The 20,365-nt window shown below is 49.3% G+C and overlaps 1 protein-coding gene across 2 annotated transcripts in view; it reads right to left on the bottom strand.

Annotated features, from left to right (window-relative positions):
* Nucleotides 1–13,930, bottom strand: part of MAP4 (microtubule associated protein 4) — an 87,691-nt gene extending 73,761 nt beyond the window's left edge. The window contains exon 1 of one of the 2 annotated variants that reach the window (XM_045578769.1): nt 13,622–13,930. In XM_045578769.1, the coding sequence (XP_045434725.1) occupies nt 13,622–13,833 (212 nt within the window). In that variant the 5' untranslated portion in view covers nt 13,834–13,930. The remainder of the gene's footprint in view (nt 1–13,621) is intronic. The other variant, XM_045578770.1, reaches the window with a different exon arrangement.
* Nucleotides 13,931–20,365: the final 6,435 nt, after the last annotated feature.

Here is a 20,365-nt window from a genome sequence, read left to right as displayed (position 1 = left end):
TCTCCGCCTCTGGAAGCCTGCCTGGCAGAGCTCTAGTCCACCCTGACAAACCAGTCACGCCCTTTCCCTTCACAAACTGGCGCTCAAGGTTCCCGGGGTCTCTGGTGACCACAGCACCAGCCCAGCTCCAGGGACAAGGCAGACACACTGCACATTTTTCTACCTGAGGTCTTCAATTTTGCTCTTGGATCACAACCCATAGGGGGAAATATTCATTTTATTCACACAAGTTTACTTACACACACATTCACATCTAAGTGAAATAGGAGTTTGTATGTAAAATGTATTGTATCTTCTGTTCCTGCTTTTTGTTTTTCTTAAGGATTGCCTGTGACCTACAATTTGAAATTTTCAATTGTAGTAAAAACCGTCTCCTAAGAGAAGGAGGTTCAAAAGTACAGCTGTTTCCACAATTCAGTGTGGAAGTCCCTGGGAAGATGGTTGGAAATACATTACAGTCTGGCAGGTGGTTCAGCTGGTTGGCGTCGACCCAGACACCAAAAAAGCTGTGGGTTCTATTACCAGTCAGGGTAGCAACGATCCATGTTTCTCTCTCACATTGATGCTTGTTTTTCTCTCTCTCTCTCTCTCTCAAATCAATAAAAAATGTATCCTTGGGTGAGGAATGAAATACGTTACAAAGTTCTTTTCCCATAATTTGGTTTGATAAATCTGGGTATAGGCCAGGAATCTACATTTCAAAGTAGCCCAACTGGTTCTGATATAGATGCTAAAATTATCTACACAAATAAAAGAGTAAGATGCAAAGTGACCGAACTTTCACAACGCCTACCAGCCAATCAGAGGATAGTATGCAAATTAACCTAACAAGGCTGTTATGCTAATTTGCATAAGCGGCTGGGGGCAGGGTGGGATGCTTACCGTTGGCACTATGGCAATGATGCAGGCATCCCGCACCGCCCCAGCCGCTCCGGGCCTCTGGGCACCAAGGGAAGGCAGAAAGGTGGCTCCGGCCAGAGTGAAGGCAGCCAGGGGAAGGAAGGCCATTCTTGCACGAATCTTCATGCATCGGGCCTCCAGTGCTCACCATAAAGATCTACAGTAGCTGACTCAAGATTTAGTCTCAACAGTCAGGGTTTCAACTCTCCTCCTAGGAAACTACAGGTTAACCAAGTATCTGCAGAGGTTCCTGCCTAGCTAATAGGTTGGTTTTTCATCTGAAAGCCGGCTCAACAATCCCATTATAGACTTCCTCTAACACAGTTTGGTAAACGTTGAAAATCTAACTGTTCCTCTCAACTGTGGCTCTTCTGGCTCTTCCACCAAGAAAACAAAAGAATGATATGAATGAAAGGCATTTTTGTTGCAAGTCCTTTGCTTTATAACTGAAAGGGCTTTTGAAAACCAGTCACACTGCCATACAAGTGGCATATGCAGTCACCAGTTTGGAACTCCTAAGCACAAGTGGCCTAAAAAGTGACCGCTGATAGCACAAAGTCTGACCACAATCTGCTTGAAAGCCAAGGCTGAAATCAAGTTTCTGTCAGAGCACCCTACGATACAAACCTCCATTCCTTGTAATTACAAGCCAGTAAGAAGATCCTGGATTTTTGAAAGTTTTCTTTTCTTTTTTTTTCTTTTTCTTTTCTTTTTTTTTGAGGTTTGCAATTTTATTTTATTTTTTTTAATCAATCTTTATTGTTCATATTATTACAAAGGTTCCTCATTTCTTCCCCCCTCCACCAGGTTCGCACCCCACCCTCCGCCCCCTCCCCACCCATTGTCCTCATCCATAGGTGCACAGTTTATGTTCAGTCTCTTCCCGCATCCACCACTCCCCCTTTGCCCGAGAACAGTCAGTCCACTCCCCTCCCATATCGCTGACACTACTACAATCAACAGCTAATATTGTTCATCAGGTTTTTCAATCTGCTTTCTTTTTGTTGTTGTTTTTGTTTTGTTTTTTAATTAATAAACTTTTACACTTCTAAGAATAAATTTTAAAATCTAATAATTTTAAACCTTGTTTTTTTTCTGCCCTGGGTGGATTTTTGAAAGTTTTCAATTCAACAAAGTCAATATTAAAAGAGCACAAAACACTTGCAAATTAACAATCTAAAAATGAAATTAAGGCCCAGTACCGGGTTTGATTCCACCGTTTACATGCCACAATCACGGGCTAATCCCCAGTGGGGCTGTGCAAGAGGCAGTTCCTCTCTCGTTGATGTTACTCTCTATCCTCCTCCCTTCCTCTCTCTCTCAAAATCAATTAAAAGTTATTTTAAAAAATAGAAAATGAAATTAAGAATGCAATTTCACTTACAAAAGAAAACTTAGAAATAAATTTAACAAAAGAAGTGCAAAATTTGCCGAAACCAATATGGCTCAGTGGATAGAGCGTGGGCCTGCACACTTAAAGGTCCCAGGTTCAATTCCAGTCAAGAGCACGTACCTTGGTTGCAAGCACACCCCCAGTGGGAGGTGTGTAAGAGGCAGCTGGTCAATGTATCTCTCTCATTGACATTTCTAACTCTCTATCCCTCTCAATTCCTCTCTGTGTAAAATCAATAAAATCTATTTTAAAAATAAATAAATAAATAAAAAATAAAAACGCTAAAAAAAAAAAAAAAAAAAAAAGAAGAAGAAGAAGAAGAAGAAGAGGTGCAAAATTTACACCCTGAAAAAAATCTGATTCAGGATAAAACACAGTGGGTAAGAAAAAAAAAAAATTTAAAAGCAATGTGATATAATATATACCCATACAGAAAAAAAGCCTTAGTGTACACACATTCAATAAGACATTGAAAATTTAAATGCAAGTGCAGAAAGTACAAAACTGAAAGTACAAAATTATAAATTTAAGGTACATGAAGTTTAAATTTTTTTTTAATATATTTTATTGATTTTTACAGAGAGGAAGGGAAAGAGACAGAGCTAGAAACATCGATGAGAGAGAAACATCGACCAGCTGCCTCTTGCACACCCCCTACCGGGGATGTGCCCGCAACCAACGTAATGCCCCTGACCAGAATCGAACCCGGGACCTTTCAGTCCGCAGACCGATGCTCTACCACTGAGCCAAACCGGTTTCGGCAGTACGTGAAGTTTAAAAATATATATATTTTTTATTGATTTTTTACAGAGAGGAAGGGAGAGGGATAGAGAGCTAGGCACATCGATGAGAGAGAAACAGCGATCAGCTGCCTCCTGCACACCTCCTACTGGGGATGTTCTCACAACCAAGGTACATGCTCTTCACCGGAATCAAACCTGGGACCTTTCAGTCCACAGGCCGACATTCAATCCAATACTAAGCCACACCGGTTAGGGCAAGGTATGTGAAATTTTTACTTAATGAGCGGTCTGCTCTTCTTATTGTAGGAACTATAAAAAAGGACACATCTATTTGAATACCTAAAATAAAAAACGTGCCAGTATCAAATGCCAGTGAGGATGCAAAGAAATTGGATCTCTATTATGTACTGGTGGGGCTGTAAATGGGCACAGCCACCTAGAAAAGAGTTTGACAGTTTCTTTAAAAAATAAACATACATGCCCAGCCAATATGGCTCAGTGGTTGAGCATCAACCTCTGAACAGGAAGTTGAGGTTCCTTTCCGGGCAGGGACACATGCACCAGTGGGGATCCCAGTGCAAGAGGCAGCCAATGAGTGATTCTCTCATTGAGGTTTCTCTCTCCCTCTCATTCTCCCTTCCTCTCTGAAATCAATAAAAATGTATTCTAAAAATAAATAAATATACACTTACCATATGTCCTAGTATTTACTCTTAGGTATTTATCCAAAAGAAAATTCAAAAATCTATACACAAATGTTCAGAGCACTTTATTCATAACAACAAAGTATGAACCAACCCAAATGGCTTTCAACAATGGAAGACTGCACACACGGCATCCACACTCAGCTATAAAAGGAACAACTACTGATATACAAAACAACTTGGATGAGCCACCAGGCATTCTCCTTAGGGAGGGGAAGCTAATCTCAAAAGGTCACAAACTGTAAGATTCCAATTTTATGGCTCTGTCAAAGTGACAAAACTCTAAAGATAGAGAACAAACTAGAGGCCGCCAGGACAAGGACAGATGAGGGAAGAGGTTTGCAAGAACCAAACACACAGAGATGAATGCAGGTTAGAAATATAGGGAAAACATGCCCTGCCCAGTTTGGCTCAGTGAGTAGAAGTCGGCCTGTGGACTGAAGGGCCCCAGGTTCGATTCTGGCCAAGGGCACAGGCCTGGGTTGCAGGCTTGATCCCCAATCAAGGGTGTGTAGCAGGCAGCCAATCAATGATTCTTTCTCATCATTGATGTTTCTAGCTCTCTCTTCCTCTCAGAAATCAATAAAAATGTTTTAAAAAGTAATTTAAAAAGAAACAGAAACTAAAACTCCAGATATTATATACTTCTACATCTATGCTCATTTGCAAAGTGATTTTGTAATTACAATAGTTCTTCTTATCCATGAGGATCAATTCCAAGACCCCAAGTGGACGGCACTGAATCCTATATGCATATATTGTTTTATCCCATACACACATGCAATAAGGTTTAATTCCTAAGTTAGGCACAGTAAGAAATTAACAACAGTAACTAATAAAATGGAACAATTATAACAATATTCTGTAATAAAAGTCATATCTCGTACTGTACTCCTTCTTCTTGTGATGAGGTGAGAGGATACACTGTGTACGTGATGAAATAAAGCGGTGGAACTTTCCATTTAACACTTTCAAGCCACGGAGGACCTCAAGTGTCTGCCACCACGGAAAGCAAAACTGCAGGTGGGGGGACTACGGGGCTGGTTTTGATGTGACTCACACTGCAGCTACTCACATCACCAAAGAAAAAGATCTCACAATGCGGAGGGAGATCTGAGTATTAATTTTTAACTAGACCTGTTACATGAATCTGGATCACAAATACTAAAAATCCCAATTTATGAAATCTAAACTTCCCAATAAATCTGAATATCTGGAAGTACATTACATAGCCATGAGAAAAAGTTGTTCTATGGAAAAAGATTTGCCCTGCCAAGGGGGCTCAGCGGTTGAGCGTGGACCTCTGAACCAGGAGGTCATAGTTAGAGGCCCTGTCAGGGCACATACCTGGGTTTCGGCTCCATCCCCAGCGTGGGGCACGCAGGAGGCAGCCAATCAGTGATTCTCTCCTCTCATTCAGGTTTCTATCTCTCTCCCTCCCTCTCCCAACCTCTCTGAAATCAATAAAACATAAATTTAAAGAAGGAAAAGAAAAAGGTGTAAGTCATCTCAGCTTATGTTTCGAAAATCCCAGCAGAAAACTAATGCTAGGGTCCGCTGACACACCCGCGGCGTCTCCCGTCCCTCCCGGGACAGACAGCCATCACCATCTCCGGCTTCTTCAGAAAGTGATGACCTCCCAGTGGTGTGACAACATGAACAGAAATGTTAATCACACTAGCACCGGTACAGACACGTAGATACTTTTATTTTTCAATTTCAAAATCTAAATACCTACCCAAACACCCAGTTTCTGAACTAATGGCTAAATCTGGATTACTTCAAACTCCCTTTGATGAAAAAGCAATCGCTAAACACTGGGATTCACGTGAAACAGAACAGCCTTTATCTGTACAGGAGGTCCCTGTCAGGAACTTACGAGGGGAGGAACACATCCCAGTGGCCTCCTGGACGCACACAGCACCTAACTGATACCTCACACAAAATATTATTACACGGATTTATTGACAAGGAATCATGCATATACTACAGCGAAATGGAACGTTCACAAACAGTATAAACGACTCATAAACAGTAGAAAAATATATATTAAAGAGTTATTCTCTTTTTTACCTTTGTTTTCTAAATTTTCTACATTAAGTCTATATTTTATACATAGAAAATAAATGTCATTTAAAAAACAACTCTGTAAAAACTCTTCTGCTCCTGGGAAGATGAAGAACCACTTTTTCCTACTCTTCACACTCGGTACAACTAAAAACCCTGGACATCTATATTATAAAAGGCCCGTGGCCGTGGCCTTAACGCCATGAGGACCAAACAACCCAACGACCGGTCACCAGGTGCACTGAGCACCTTTCAGTCCCTCCCCACCACCCGTGAGCAGCGGCTCTTGTGGCAGGGGGTGGGGCCCGAGCTACGAGGGCGGGCAGAGTGGCCAGCTGAGGCAAGCGGAAGCACGCGCGCAGGGCCTCTAGTTACATATAAAACAAACCCAAAACTCTGAGAGGCAGGAGGAAGATTGGGACGAGTTCCCGGTTTTCTTTTTGCCTATGTATCTGAAAATTCAAGGTGACAAGTCTGGCAACCCAGAAATGCCCAAGAGTGCAGACAAAGAAAAAGCCCCAAAGGCCCTGGCAGGGTAGTTCAATTGGTTAGGGTTCTGTCTCAATAGGCCATTGTTGTGGGTTTGATCATATACAAGAAGCAACCAATAAATGCATAAATAAGTGGAGTAACAAATCGATGTTTCTCCGTCCTTCTCCCTCTCTAAAATCAGTAAGTAAAAAAAAAATTTTTTTTTAATTGGAGCGATCACCGAAACGGGTTTGGCTCAGCGGTCGGTCTGCAGTCTGAAAGGTCCCAGGTTCGATTCCGGTCAGGGGCATGTACGTTGGTTGCAGGCACATCCCCAGTGTGGGGTGTGCAGGAGGCAGCTGGTCGATGTTTCTCACTCATCAACGTTTCTAGCTCTCTCTCTCTCTCCCTTCCTCTCTGTAAAAAAATCAATAAAATATATTTTTAAAAAAAAAATTGGAGCAATCATATTCTGCTAATGGAAACATAAAATAATGTGGCCACTTTGGCTCAGTGGATAGAGCATCGGCCTGGAGACTGAAGGGTCCCGAGTTCGATTCCGGTCAAGGGCATGTACCTTGGTTGCAGGCACATCCCCAGTAGGGGGTGTGCAAGAGGCAGCTGATCAATGATTCTCTCTCATCAATGTTTCTAACTCTCTATCCCTCTCTCTTCCTCTCTGTAAAAAATCAATAAAATATATTTTAAAAAAAAGTCAAAAAGTGTTATCATATGGCCCAGTAATTCCACTCGTAGGTATACACCCAACAGAAGTATCCACACAAAATTCATATACAAATGTTCACAGCAGCATTATTCATAACTAGAAGCCCAGCACACAAAGTCACGCAGCCCCGCCCACCTGGGCTGGTCTTTGGTCATTCCGGCATTGGGTTCCACAGGCCCTTTGTAATACAGATAGCTGAAAAGTGGAAACAACCCACTGATGAAAGAACTTTTAAAATGTGGCGAACCCTACGACGGAGTATTATTCAACCATGGAAAGGAATGGCATACTGATACATGCATGCTACACATGGATGGACCTTGAATATTTCTCAGTGAAAAAAGCCAGATACAAAAGGCTATATACTGTACGGTTCCATTTAAAGATGAGTTCAGAGCAGGCGAATCCATAGACAAAAAGCAGATTAGTGGTGGTTGCCTGGAGCTGGGAGAGTCGGAAGCAATGAGAAGTGACTGCTAGTGGGTTTGGATTTCTTTGGGGGATGATGACAATGTTCTGGAATTAGATAGTGGTGGTGGTTGCAAAATACCGTAAATATACCAAAAACCACAATGACTTACTTGCTTTAAAATGGCGAATGCTAGCCTGGACAACGTGGCATAGTGGTTGAGCATCAACCCACGAACCATGAGGTCATGGTTCAATTCCAGGTCAGGGTTCATGCAGGGGTTGTGCGCTCGATCCCCAGTGAGGGGTGTGCAGGAGGCAGCTAATCAAATACTCTCTCATTATCGATGTTTAGCTCTCTCTCTCCCCCCTCTCTGAAATCAATAAAAATATATTTAAAATAATAATAAAAAATAAAATAAAACGACAAATTCTATTGTATATGAATTATCTTCATTTTTTAAATATATGAAATGACTTCTACTCAAAAGATACACACACACACACACACACACACACACACACACACACGGTGAAAATACCAAAAAGTACTACGTCCCCCAGACGAGGGCGGAAACGAGTCTTCCCAAAGGGGCCTGAGCTGATCCTAAGGGGAGTAAGTATGTGAGCCGGCCTTGTCCCTTGCTCCCTCCCTTCCCTTCCCCAGTTCACTCCCAACTCAGAAATCACTTACCTATCCAACAATTACTCCCCAATAAAAATCATTCTCCCCAATAAATTACTCCCCAATAAAAATCATTCTCCCCAATAAATTACTCCCCAATAAAAATCATTCTCCCCAATAAATTACTCCCCAATAAAAATCATTCCTATCAATTATACCCAATAAGCATGCTCCACCTATAAGAAATGACTGAGCTCTCCTGAATCCTCCCAATGTCTTTCTGTGCCTAAGAGAGAAAATGAATTAACGCAAATGACTACCTGACTGAGGACCGCAGACAGCTTAACAAAATAAAACTCAGTCTCTGTAGGAAGCAACTCTTTTCTGAAGAGTCTCTAGTCTCCACTCCCACTACAACCCATCCCCAATTAGAATGAAAAAGCTTTATGTTTTTTCCACAGCAGTCTCAACATGTGGGGGTGGGGAATAGTGAGACAAAAGCTATAGCTACTTTAATGTGGACAATTTATGTCAGAACCTATACATGGTCATGATAAAGAATCCTTTGACCTAACTTCAACCAATAATCAAAAACTACCATTAGAAAAAACCAGTTGTGCCTTCAGAATAGTAAGATATAAAACATTTTACTAATAATTACAATTTGGCACACAAACTATAGCAAAAATCAGAACCAAGATCTCCTGGAACTACTAAAGTCATACAAGTCAGAAGTAAGAAGAAAATAAGGCATGAAGTTTTGTCTCTCACTGCATACCAAGATTTTATTTTGGCACTCTATGTATTTCCTTAGCTTATTCAAGTAAAAAAAAAAAAAAATAGAACATATCAAAATTATAGACATGGGGAGGATAACAAAGGTACATGGTAATAGAATTAGGATTCCAAAAATATCCTTTGGAACAACAGAGAGCAAGAAAATGAGAATATAAAAAAATCAAACACACAGGTTCTGAAAGCAAATTAAAAAAAAAAACCAGCCAACTAAACACAAAGACGGGCTAATACCCTGTTTCCCCAAAAATAAGACAGTGTCTTATATTAATTTTTGCTCCCAAAGATGCACTAGGTCTTATTTTCAGGGGATGTCTTATTTTTCCATGAAGAAGAATATGGTACACATTTATTGTTAAATGAAAATAAAGGAAATTTATTACCTGTATATGGTACAGTAGTACGGTAGTTGTCAACACAAACCAGACAAACTGTGAATCCTACAGTATCAAGAATTTACTCATTTATTCAACGACAATCATGTCATCATCTTCTGGAACATCATCATAACAATCCAATTCCTGAATTTCCTGGTGAATTTCTTGTGACTCCATTTCTTTCAGAATCAGTGGACCAAATCTCTCATGTTTAGCTTAGGGGATGCCTTATTTTCGGGGGGATGCCTTGTATTTCACTCAGAAGGAAACTTGTAGTAGGTCTTATTTTCGGGAAAACACGGTATCGGTTCTGGAGAAAAGGACCTAGAGTGAAGTATAGACTAACGTGGGAAGGGGGTAGAGAGAGAGCCCATGTCTTCTAAAGCAGCCCTGACAGAAAGCCTGACAAGCTCCCCAAGGGCAGGTCCTTCCTGACTCCTAATCCCGTCACCTCCAGGCCTGTACAAGCCGCCCCTGCAGCATGTCTACAGCAGGATGCCCCCCGCGGAGAGGTTAGAGGCAGCTCCTAAGAGGAGGCTGCAAGAACACAACTGTTTGTCCGGAAAAGAAAGCACTTCAGTGGGACAGGTAACTGTCATTGGAGATGGGAGCTACCGGGAAATACTGTCGGCAGCACATTAGAACCAGGAAGAACTGCAGGGAGGCAGCTGGAGACGGTCCTCGGGGAAGTCTTTCAGGACCACAATGCGCCTTGGCCAGTGTGGCTCAGGCGGCTGGGCGCTGCCCGATGCACTGAGTTCGCTGTTGGCTTCCGGATGCCAATGGGGGCACATGCCCAGGGTGCAGGCTGGATCGCCTGTTGGGGCGTGCAGGAGGTAGCGATGTTTCACTCTCACATCAGTGTTTCTCTTTTTCTCCCTCTCTCTTCTTCTCTCTCTCTAAAAGTCAATAAAATTTTTTTAAATACATAAAATGACAAATTTGCAAACTTGGCATTGATAGCCACCAGCTGTGAAGTCCCAATCTTGGGGAATACTTGAACAGAGGCTGGAGGGATCACTTATACTGTGATTGCACTAATTATCTCTACTATTTCTTCCAATCCCATGATTCTACAAGAAGGAAGAAGTCCAGAAAAGGAATTATTCTTGCACACAACACTGCCAAAATAAAAATAAATAAACAAACACTAAAAACCAAAACCCAGCAGCTTCTCTATTAAAAGGAGCAATCCCACCAAGAAGGGACAAAGGCTGACTTGTTAGTCAAGACATTTGATATGGAGACCGCTTTGCTGGGACAAGCTTACACTGGGAATGAGAATAGGTCGATTCTAGCCACAGTCATTTCCTGCGTGGCCAAAAGCAAATGACTTCACCTCTCCACTTGAGCTGAAAAATAGTAATACCTACCTAGTACAGGAGTAAAATTTACATTAGTTACCATCTACAAAATACTTTGGAAATTTATGTGACAGTTAAAACTGCATTATCCGCTGAAACCGGTTTGGCTCAGTGGATAGAGTGTCGGCCTGCGGAATGAAGGGTCCCGGGTTCGATTCCGGTCAAGGGCATGTGCCTTGGTTGCGGGCACATCCCTAGTGGGGGGGTGCAGGAGGCAGCTGATCGGTGTTTCTCTCTCATTGATGTTTCTAACTCTCTATCCCTCTCTCTTCCTCTCTGTAAAAAAATCAATAAAATATATTTTTTTTAAAAACAAAAACTGCATTATCCTACTTTACTCATAACTAGGTAAATCCATTATCGGTAACAATAAAAGCGTAATATGCTAATTAGACTGGACATCCTTCCCGACAAAGCCGGGGCTGCGAGGGAACTGACGCTCAGCTGCTGAGCCTCACGGGCCAGGCCCCTTCCTTAACCCCAACTGTCTCAAAAGCTCACTCCCAGCAAGACGTCCACAGTAACCTACTTCGAAAGGTGTATTTTAGAAAGACAAAGTGAAATCGTCAAAATCAATGAATGCAAAATTCATCAAGTGAAATTGACAAAACCCACGAAGCAACAAGATGACTTCCATTGGTCAGAATGCTCCTTTCATATTTTCTTGCTTCCTAAGGAAGAATAAAACCTACATACCAAATACCCACGCTTAATACTAAGAAGGAGGGGTAGGAGACAGGGAAAAGCTATGCCAAAAATTTGAAGTGTGACCCTGGCCAATGTGGCTCAGTGGATAGAGCATGGGCCTCTGGACCAAAGGGTCCCAGGTTCAATTCCAGTCAAGGGCAGATGCCTGGGTTGTCAATCCCCAGTGGCGGGCGTGTGGGAGGTAACCGATCCATGATTCTCTCTCATCATTGACGTTTCTGTCTCTCTCTCCCTGTCCACTCCTCTCTGAAACCAATCCTATCTAGGTAATAGAGGAAGTATGCTAATCGACCCTCACGCCACCATAAATATGGCAGCACCCACAGCCAATAAGGAAGGAAATATGCTAATTGACTGTCCTGCCCTCAAAGATGGCAGTGCCCACAGCCACAAGATGGCTGGCGGCACCCAGTCCCCTCAGCCCACCAGGGCAGCAGGCGCACTGCAAGGCCAGGCCCGGCCGCTCTGCAGGCCTGCCTCCAGAGTCCCCCCTCCCCGCCGCCCCCCAGCCACCAAGGGCCGCCCCAGGCTCAGGTAACAGGCCGGCTGAGGCTTGTGCTGCGGGCAGTGGCAGCAGTGGCAGCAGCAGAGGTGTGATGAGGTGTCATCTTCCCCTGATCGCCAGGTGGCCCCCTGCCCAGGCTCGGCTGAGGGACCCCCTCCTCCAGTGCATGAATTTTCAAGAACTGGGCCTCTAGTAAAAATACATTTTAAAAAAATTTTTTTGAAGTGTCAACAGCAAAAGTTTCCAGGGCCCAAGGATAGATCCCCAGATCCAGAAACAAGATCAGATAAAAGAAGGCGACACTAAGATCAGGAAGAGTCACCTCTCTGACTAAAGCTAGTCCACCTATCTTACTACTGGCTGGAGCTTTTAGCACAAGTTAATGTCTGGTGGGTGACAAATATATGAAGTGATGACTCAAAAACACACTGAGCCGGAGGGGAGTGGGAAAGGTCTTCTCAAGTTCCCACCACCCACCCGGCGGGTGTGGCCCAGTGTGACCACCGCACCGAGGGGTCCCGGATTCAATGAGGTCAGGGTCGTGGGCTCCATCCCCAGCAGGGGGCGTGCAGGAGGAGCCCATCCATCCATCCACGATTCTCTCTCATCACTGTTTCTCTCTCTCCCTGTCCCTTCCTCTCTGAAACCAATAAAAAATAGATTTTTTTAAAAAGCACAGAAGGAGTGTGGACTATGCAAGGACATGGATGTAAAAGACACCCGACACCGCCCAGAGTCGCCCCGCTTCTCCGGACCTGCGCCCGCAGCAGCCAGCCGCTCGCCTAGCAACTCCTCTGTTGTCCGCCAAACACCGGGCCGAGGCAGGACAACTGTTCGCCCCAAATCCCGGGCCGGGCTGGCCTCGGGCGGCTATAAAAATAGCCGCGGCGGCTCCCCGTCCCGCTCAGCTGACGGCCGGGCAGGGTTACCCTCCGGCGGCCCGAGCAGCTGGAGGCCCCGCCACGCCCTTCCCGGCCTCGCAGCCCGCGGCCGCTCCCCCCGCTCCCCCGAGCGCGCCGCGCGCACCGATCCCCAGGCCAGGCCGCGGCCACCCCCGCGGAGCGGCCCGCGGGGAGGCCCGCGGCCTGGCCGGGAGGGCGCGGGGCCCGGCCCGGGGGCGCGGGGAGGACGGGGCTTTCCGGCGGCGGCGGCGGGAGGAGGAGGAGGAGGAGGAGGAGGAGGAGGAGGAGGAGGAGGGGGAGGAGGGGAGGAGGAAGAGGAGGCGGCGGCGGCGGGAGGAGGAGGAGGAGGAGGCGGAGGAGGAGGAGGAGGAGGAGGGGGAGGAGGAGGCGGCGGCGGCGGCCGGGAGGAGCGCGCTGCCCGGGGCCGGGCCCCGCGGGCCGCGGTGCAATCACTGCCTCCGCCCGTCCACCCGCGGCAGGACCGGCGGACACGGCCCCCGCGGGCCCCGGGGCTCTGTCACCCAGACCCCGGCGGCCAGCCCGGCCTGAGCCGCAGCCTCGGTGCCGGGAACGTGGCCGGCGCCCCGGGCCCCGGCCCCCATCCTCCGCCCGGGACGGCAGCCCCGCGGCCGGACACATGTCAGCCCGGGCGTCAGGCTCAGGCGCCGCGTGGGCAGCCCCGCCGGCCGCTGCCGGCCCCGGGCCCCGGCCGGACACCCGCCCGGGCCCGCGGCCCGCCGCCCCGTCCTCCCCCCGGTCCTCCCGGGACGACCTTCGCGTCTCCATCGTCCCCGGCCCCACCCAGGCCGCGGCCGCCGCTCCGGACCCGCAGCCGCCCCCCCGCCCGCCCTGGCCCCGCACCGGGTGGCCGCCGCCCGCCCGCCCCGCCTCAGGGAGCCCGCCGCGCCCGCCGCGCCCGCCGCCGCGCCTACCCGCCGCCGCGCGGAGCCGGAGCCGGAGCCGGAGCCGAGGAGCCGGACGGGCCGGGAGCGGCCGGAGCGCCGGGAGCCAGCGAGGAGCCCGAGGGGCGGGGCGCGGGCGGCGCCGCTTCCTCGTCGCCCTCTTGAGGGCCGGCGCGGAGGCGGGGCGCCGCGGGCCGGCCAATGAGCGCGGCGAGGGGGCGGCGCACGGCCCGGCGGGCCATGGGCGCCGGCCCCGCCGCCCCGACCTTGCGGAGTAGCGGCGCGAGCGCGGGGCCGAGCGGTTGGGGGCGCGGTGCGCCGGCCGCCGCCTCCTCCTTCCCCTCAGCCGCCCGTTAGCGCGGCCCGCGCGGCCGCCGCCGTGTGAGGCGCCGCTCCTCTCAGACGCGGGGCCGGGAGCACGCGGCCGGGCTGGGTCTCCGGGCCGCCGCCCCGGGCTCTGTGACGTCACCGGGCGGGGCGGGGCGGGGCGGGGCGGGGCGGGGCCGCGGCCGGAGGGGCCGGGCGGAGCCGCTTGGTCACCGCGCAGTGACGTGGCCGCTCCGTGCCCCCGCGTAGAAAACCTACCAGGTTTGTAAAAAAAAAAGAAGAGAAATTCACCAGGAAATTCAGGAACTGGATTGTTATGATGATGTTCCAGAAGATGATGACATGACTGTCATTGAATAAATGAGTAAATTCTTGATACTGTAGGATTAAAAACAAAAAAAGAAAACCTACCAGATTTGCGACCTTTAATACCAAAAATATATAAAACGTCGCATTCACAATTTTTGTATTGGTGATTGTAAGTCGGGTCATTGATTACAGAATTCATTACAATTTTGTATGTATTTGATTAAGTAAAACGTACTTAAAATAACTCGGTGTTTCTTTTTGCTCTTTTACATACACTAAGTTGATGGGGGTGACATAGGTCAGCATGAACATGCAGGCTTCCTGTGTGTCTTTTTGCTTTTTAAAAAAAATATTTTTATTGATTTTTTTTACAGAGAGGAGGGAGAAGGATAGAGAGTTTAGAAACATCAGTGAGAGAGAGACATCGATCAGCTGCCTCCTGCACACCAAGGTTTCGGCTGTTTTTGCTTTTTAAAATGTGGCCGCTCCTGCCCTAACCGGTGTGGCTCAGTGGATAGAGCGTCGGCCTACGGACTGAGGGGGCCCAGCCTCAATTCCGGTCAAGAGCATGTACCTTGGTTGTGGGTACATCCCATCCCAGTGGGGGGCGTGCAGGAGGCAGCTGATCCATGTTTCTCTCTCATCCATGTTTCTAGCTCCCTATCCCTCTCCCCTCCTCTCTGGAAAAAATAAATAAAATAATTTTTAAAAATAAGTAAAATGTGGCTGCTCGGAAACTTAAAATTACTGTTGAGCTCACGTTATATTTCTGCGGGTAGCACTGGTCCCAGCTGGAAAGTGACCGCAGACCCCTACTGAGTGCGTCCTGTGTCCCAGGCCCGCCTGCGAGCACGTGACACCTAAACACTCCTCTAATGGTCAGGCCTGCCGGTGGGCATCAGGGTGCTCGTTCTGGTCTCAGGGATGGGGGCACACACAGAGGGTTAGGGCGCTAACGGGGTGCAGGCGCGGACGCAGCAGGCAGGTGCCGGGCTGCTGCGCCCCTCTAGAGCAGGCTCTGAACTCAGAACTTGCGGAAGCCCGGCTTTCAGGCCTCGCTCTGCCCCTTTCTTCCTTTTTTTAACATATATTTATTTACTTATTTCAGAAAGGGAGGGAGAGAGAGAGAGAGAAACATCCCTGGTGAGAGGGAATCATTGATCGGCTGCCTCCTGCACGCCCCACACTGGGGATGGAGTCTGCAACCCCAGGCATGTGCCCCCGACCAGAATCCAACCCACAGGCCGAGGCTCGATGCACTGAGCCAAACCAGCTGGGGCCGGCTCTGCGACTTCCTAACCCTGTAACCCAGTGGGAGGCAAACGCATGAGTCAACAGAGCCAAATACCAGCAGGACAACGATTCAAATTCCTTTTGAGAGACAAATTTTTTAAATAAACTATATAGGTAGGTAGATTGTTATTAACTTCATTAGGGTACTCCTAAGCTGGCCCTTACTAAAAACGTCATATTTTGTGAAATAGCCACACTCAAGGGGCCAAAGAGCCACATGTGGCTCGCGAGCTGCGGTTTGCCGACCACTGGTGTAACCTTCGAGGAGTTAAGCTTCAGATGCCTCATTTATAAAAACGCAGTAACACAGTTGCTAGCCTCTGTCATCGTCACTGTTGGGTGACCTGGCGGTAGTGCCCTGAGGACGTTACACTTGGACTCCCGACCAGGCTCCCCGTGTGCGCCTGCTCACGGATTCTTAAGAGGTGTGCAAGCATGTAGTTTATCTCTCACTGAGAACAGGTAATAATGGCCCAGCCTCAGTAGGGTTTCATGTGGATCAGGTGTGTTACTACAGGCAGTAAAGTGCTCAGAGGGTGCCTCGCGCTTCGCAAACACAGAGCACTGCTAAATGGTCATAATGACGTGTCAACAGCATATGCCAAAATGAAGGGATGGAGAATAAAAAAATAAGTGGAAAAGGTCTAGAGCTAGGAATGTGGAGCCCTGGAAAGAGGTGGGGCCAGTCACGGAGAACTGAAATGACAGATGCAAGTCACACACCGATTAGGAAGCAGGTGCCTCGCCTGAGCTGGTTGTGCTCAGTGGATACAGCGTTGGCCTGAAGACGGAAGGGTCCCGGGTTCGATTCTGGTCAAGGGCACATGCCTGGGTTCAGGCTTGATCCTCAGTAGTGGGGGTGGGCACGAGGCAGATGATCCATGATTCATCATTGATGTTTCTATTTCTCACTCCCTCTCCCTTTCTCTCTGAAGTCAATAAACATATATTTATTTTTATTTATTTTTAAAGAAGCAGCAGCAGCAGCAGCCAGGTGTCTTGGGCCCACAGTCACTTACCCAGGCTCCAGTGGGGGGACTGCCCTTGCCAGCAGATTGAGTGCCTGCGTATCAGGAAGGCCGCGTAGGGACACTGTAGGGATACAAAGATGGATGAAGCAGGCTCCTGCCCTGGTGAAATCAGCGTTAGCTCACACCAAACCCCAAGGTTTTGTCTAAGCATGAATTCAACTCTTGTAGGAAAACACACAGGTGGAAGCTAATAGAAAGTTCCACTGGTCCCTTCTGCTGCCTGGAGTAGCGAGCCCCAAGGGCTGACCCCGGCTTCATGAACGGAGTTGGCTGTGAGCTCCTCACAAGCCGGATGCAGAGGAAAATTCAAAATATAGGAACCTGCCATTCCTTCTTCAAGGTTCCATGTCACCCTGCTTCATGGATCCCGAGCTAGACCCCAGGAGTCATCCTCAGGGACCCTTCCCGCTCCCCGCTCAGGCCTGCCTGGTGCTGCTTCCGCCTCAGGAATGTCTCCATCCCCGGATGCTGCTGATTCCGTCCCTTCCCCCTGTGACCCTCACCGCGCCCTCCCAGCCGGGCCTCCTGCCTGCGTGGGTCCACGTTTCACAACCTCTGCGCCACCTCCTCCTGCCCCTCCTGTTGCAGCACCCACCGTGCACGTGGTGATTATCGATGTAAATGGACCTGCCCTCAGGTTGTTTCTCACTCTGCGGGTTCCTTGCCCGCACGCCCGAGGGAGGACGTTCCTCCAGTTCCAGGGCACCCAGCAGCTCCGAGCTGGACAGGGTCTTACCAACATCCCGTCCCAGGGTAACGACATGTTCCTGAGGCCCTCCAAGTTCACAAAACAACGGCTTAGAGTTCTCCGATGTATGTATTATGCACGAAGCGCATGGTCTATATCAGTGGTGTGCAAACCGCGGCTCGCGAGCCACCTGCGGCTCTTTGGCCCCTTGACTTTTTAGCAAAGGCCAGCTTAGGAGGACCCTAATTAAGTTAATAACAATCTACCTACCTATATAGTTTAAATTTTTAAATTTTTGGCTCTTAAAAGAAATTTCAGCCAAAACCCATTTGGCTCAGTGGATAGAGCGTAGGCCTGTGGACTGAAGAGTCCCAGGTTCGATTCCGGTCAGGGGCATGTACCTTGGTTGTGTGGTTGTGGGCACATCCCCGGTAGGGGGTGTGTAGGAGGCAACTGATCGATGTTTCTCTCTCATTGATGTTTCTAGCTCTGTTCCTCTCCCTTCCTCTCTGTAAAAAATCAATAAAAAATATATATTTTAAAAAAATAAATTTCAATCGTTGTCCTGTTGATATTTGGCTCTGCTGACTCATGAGTTTGCCGACCACTGCACTATATTTATTCCTCCAAACAATGGCCACAGCTCTGGGCAGGACACAGACCTGAGCAAAGCCCCGTGGTTGAGCCTCGAGACGCCTCTCCCGTTTCAGTGTGAATTCTCCAGGGGCTTTCCATCGCACTAACATCCTGTTAAAGGCTTCTCAGACCCCGTGCTGTCTCTCTCCCCTCTCACTGCCTCAGCTGCCTTATTCCCCACTGTGCCCGGCATCATCTGCCTCCTGTTTCTTTCTTTCTTTTTTTAATCCTCACCTGAGGATAGTTTTCCATTGATTTTTAGAGAGAGTGGGAGGGGGAGAGACAGAAAGAGAAACATCGATGTGAGAGAGACACATCACCTGGTTGCCTCTTGCACTTGCCCTGACCAGGGCCCTGGCCGGGAAGGAGCCTGCAACCGAGATACGTGCCCCCGACCGGATTCGAACCCGGGACACTTTGGTCTGCAGACCGACGCTGTATCCACTGAGCCAAACTGCCTAGGACAGTGTTCGGCAAACTCACACGTCAACAGAGCCAAATATCAACTGGACAACAATTGAAGTTTCTTTGGAGAGCCAAATTGTTTAAACTTCTTCTAACGCCACTTCTTCAAAACAGACTCGCCCAGGCCGTGGTATTTTGCGGAAGAGCCACACTCAAGGGGCCAAAGAGCCGCACGTGGCTCGTGAGCCGCGGTTTGGCGACCACGGGCTTAGGGCTCTGTTCCTGTTTTCAGTTGGATTTATTGGGGTGACGCTGGCTAATAAAATCACGTGGGCTGCAGGGGTACATTTCAGCAGACAGACACCGTCTGTCTGTATATCGCGTTGTGAGCTCCCCACCTGACTCCTCTGTCCATCCTAGCCCGGCGTAGGCAATGTCCTCTGCTCAGAAAACTTGGGACGGTCTACACCCAGTACGACCAGCGTGTCAACGTCACGGCCGGCGGGCCGCATGCCTCCTTCAGTGCGAGTCCGACATGCTTGATCTACAGACTATTAGAATTAAGAGTCCCGCGAGGTCACCACATACAATTAACACACATGGAGGAGTAGCCAGTCATCAATGACAAAACGTGATGTCAGAAAAGGTCTCCTTCACCACCGCCCGAGGGATGAGACGCAGCACCCGGCGGGCGGCTGTCCTCGCCCACAGCCAGCCGGCCTCCTGCTCTCCTCCGTTCGCCGCGTCCACATCTCCCCAGAGAGGCCCCGGGTTCTGCCCCCAAACTAGGGGGCGCTGCGCCCTCTGCCCGCGGCCGGGCAGCCTCCTCCAGGGCCGCGGCCGTCCTGTCGCAGACCCAGTTCCAGCTGAGCCTCCTCTCCCTCAGGCGGCGCCCAGCGCGGTCTCTGCTCCGGGCCGCACCTGGGGCTCTGCACCCCAGTGAGGCGGCTGTGGCCGTCCCTGCCCTGAAGACGGCGAGGCAGACTCGGGGACACAGAGCGCCGAGCCCGAGGTCACGGCAGGAAGTGGGAGCTCCGGAACCAGGAACCGCCTCCTCTGGTTCCTCGCCAGGCGCTTCCCACGGCACCAACGATCCCTCTTCCTTCTCTCCGACCCCTTCCTGCCTCCGAGCCACAGCTGCTGGGCGGGGTCTCCGGAGGGCCCGCAGCACGCCCTCCGCGCAGGCTTTTGGCAGGCTCGGCAGACACCTGGCTCTCCCCACTTCTCCTGCCATCCCCCATGCCGAACCCTGTCCCCATCCACCCCCAGCTTCTCCCCGGCTCTGACTCCCAGCACCCGTCGGCCTGCAGCACCCCGGGCTCACGGGCTCACGGGCTCCCTCGGCACCTGCCGGATCGCGGGCCTTCGCGGCCAATGACGAGACCACCTCGGCTCGGTTCTGCTCTCGCTTCTTCCCACCCTCGTCCAGCACCTGAGGCCCCTAAGGAGATGGGACGAGGTCGGAGACGTGGCCGGCGGCCTGCCCAGAGCTCCCCATCCAAAGGCCACGCAGGAGCTGTCCACGGGGGAGCCGATTAGTCAGAACACGAAAGGCGGGGGCCGTCCCAGGTGCCAAACGGCGGCCGGTTCACCTTGCCGGCGTGTCTCCGTGGTTCAGCGTCCACAGTTCGGTTCCCGGTTGGGGCACATGCCCAGGTCACAGGCTCAATCCCCAGTAGGGGGCGTGCGGGAGGCAGTGGAATTGATGTTTCTCCCTCCTCCTTCTCTCTCTAAAAATCAATAAACTATCTGTGCTCAGCTGGCATGACTCAGGGGTTGAGTGTCCACTTACGACCAGGAGGTCACAGTTGGACTCCCAGTCAGGGCACATGCCCAGGTTGCAGGCTCCATCCCCAGTGTGGGGCATGCAGGGAGCAAGCCGATTTGTGATTCCCTCTCCTCACTGGTGTTTCTATCTCTCCCTCTCCCCCTTCCTCTCTGAAATCAATAAAAATATATTTTAAAAAATAAAACAAACTATTTAAAAAAGAGAGAGAGAGAGAGAGAGAGGGAGAGAGAGAGAGAGAGAGAGAGAGAGGGAGAGAGAGAGAGAGAGAGAGAGGGAGAGAGAGAGAGAGAGATTGA

Source organism: Pipistrellus kuhlii, unplaced genomic scaffold, assembly GCF_014108245.1.
Source record: "Pipistrellus kuhlii isolate mPipKuh1 unplaced genomic scaffold, mPipKuh1.p scaffold_m20_p_103, whole genome shotgun sequence".
Taxonomy (NCBI): Eukaryota; Metazoa; Chordata; class Mammalia; order Chiroptera; family Vespertilionidae; genus Pipistrellus; species Pipistrellus kuhlii.
Note: the sequence above shows the minus strand (reverse complement) of the source record. Positions and strands in the feature narration are given on the sequence as shown.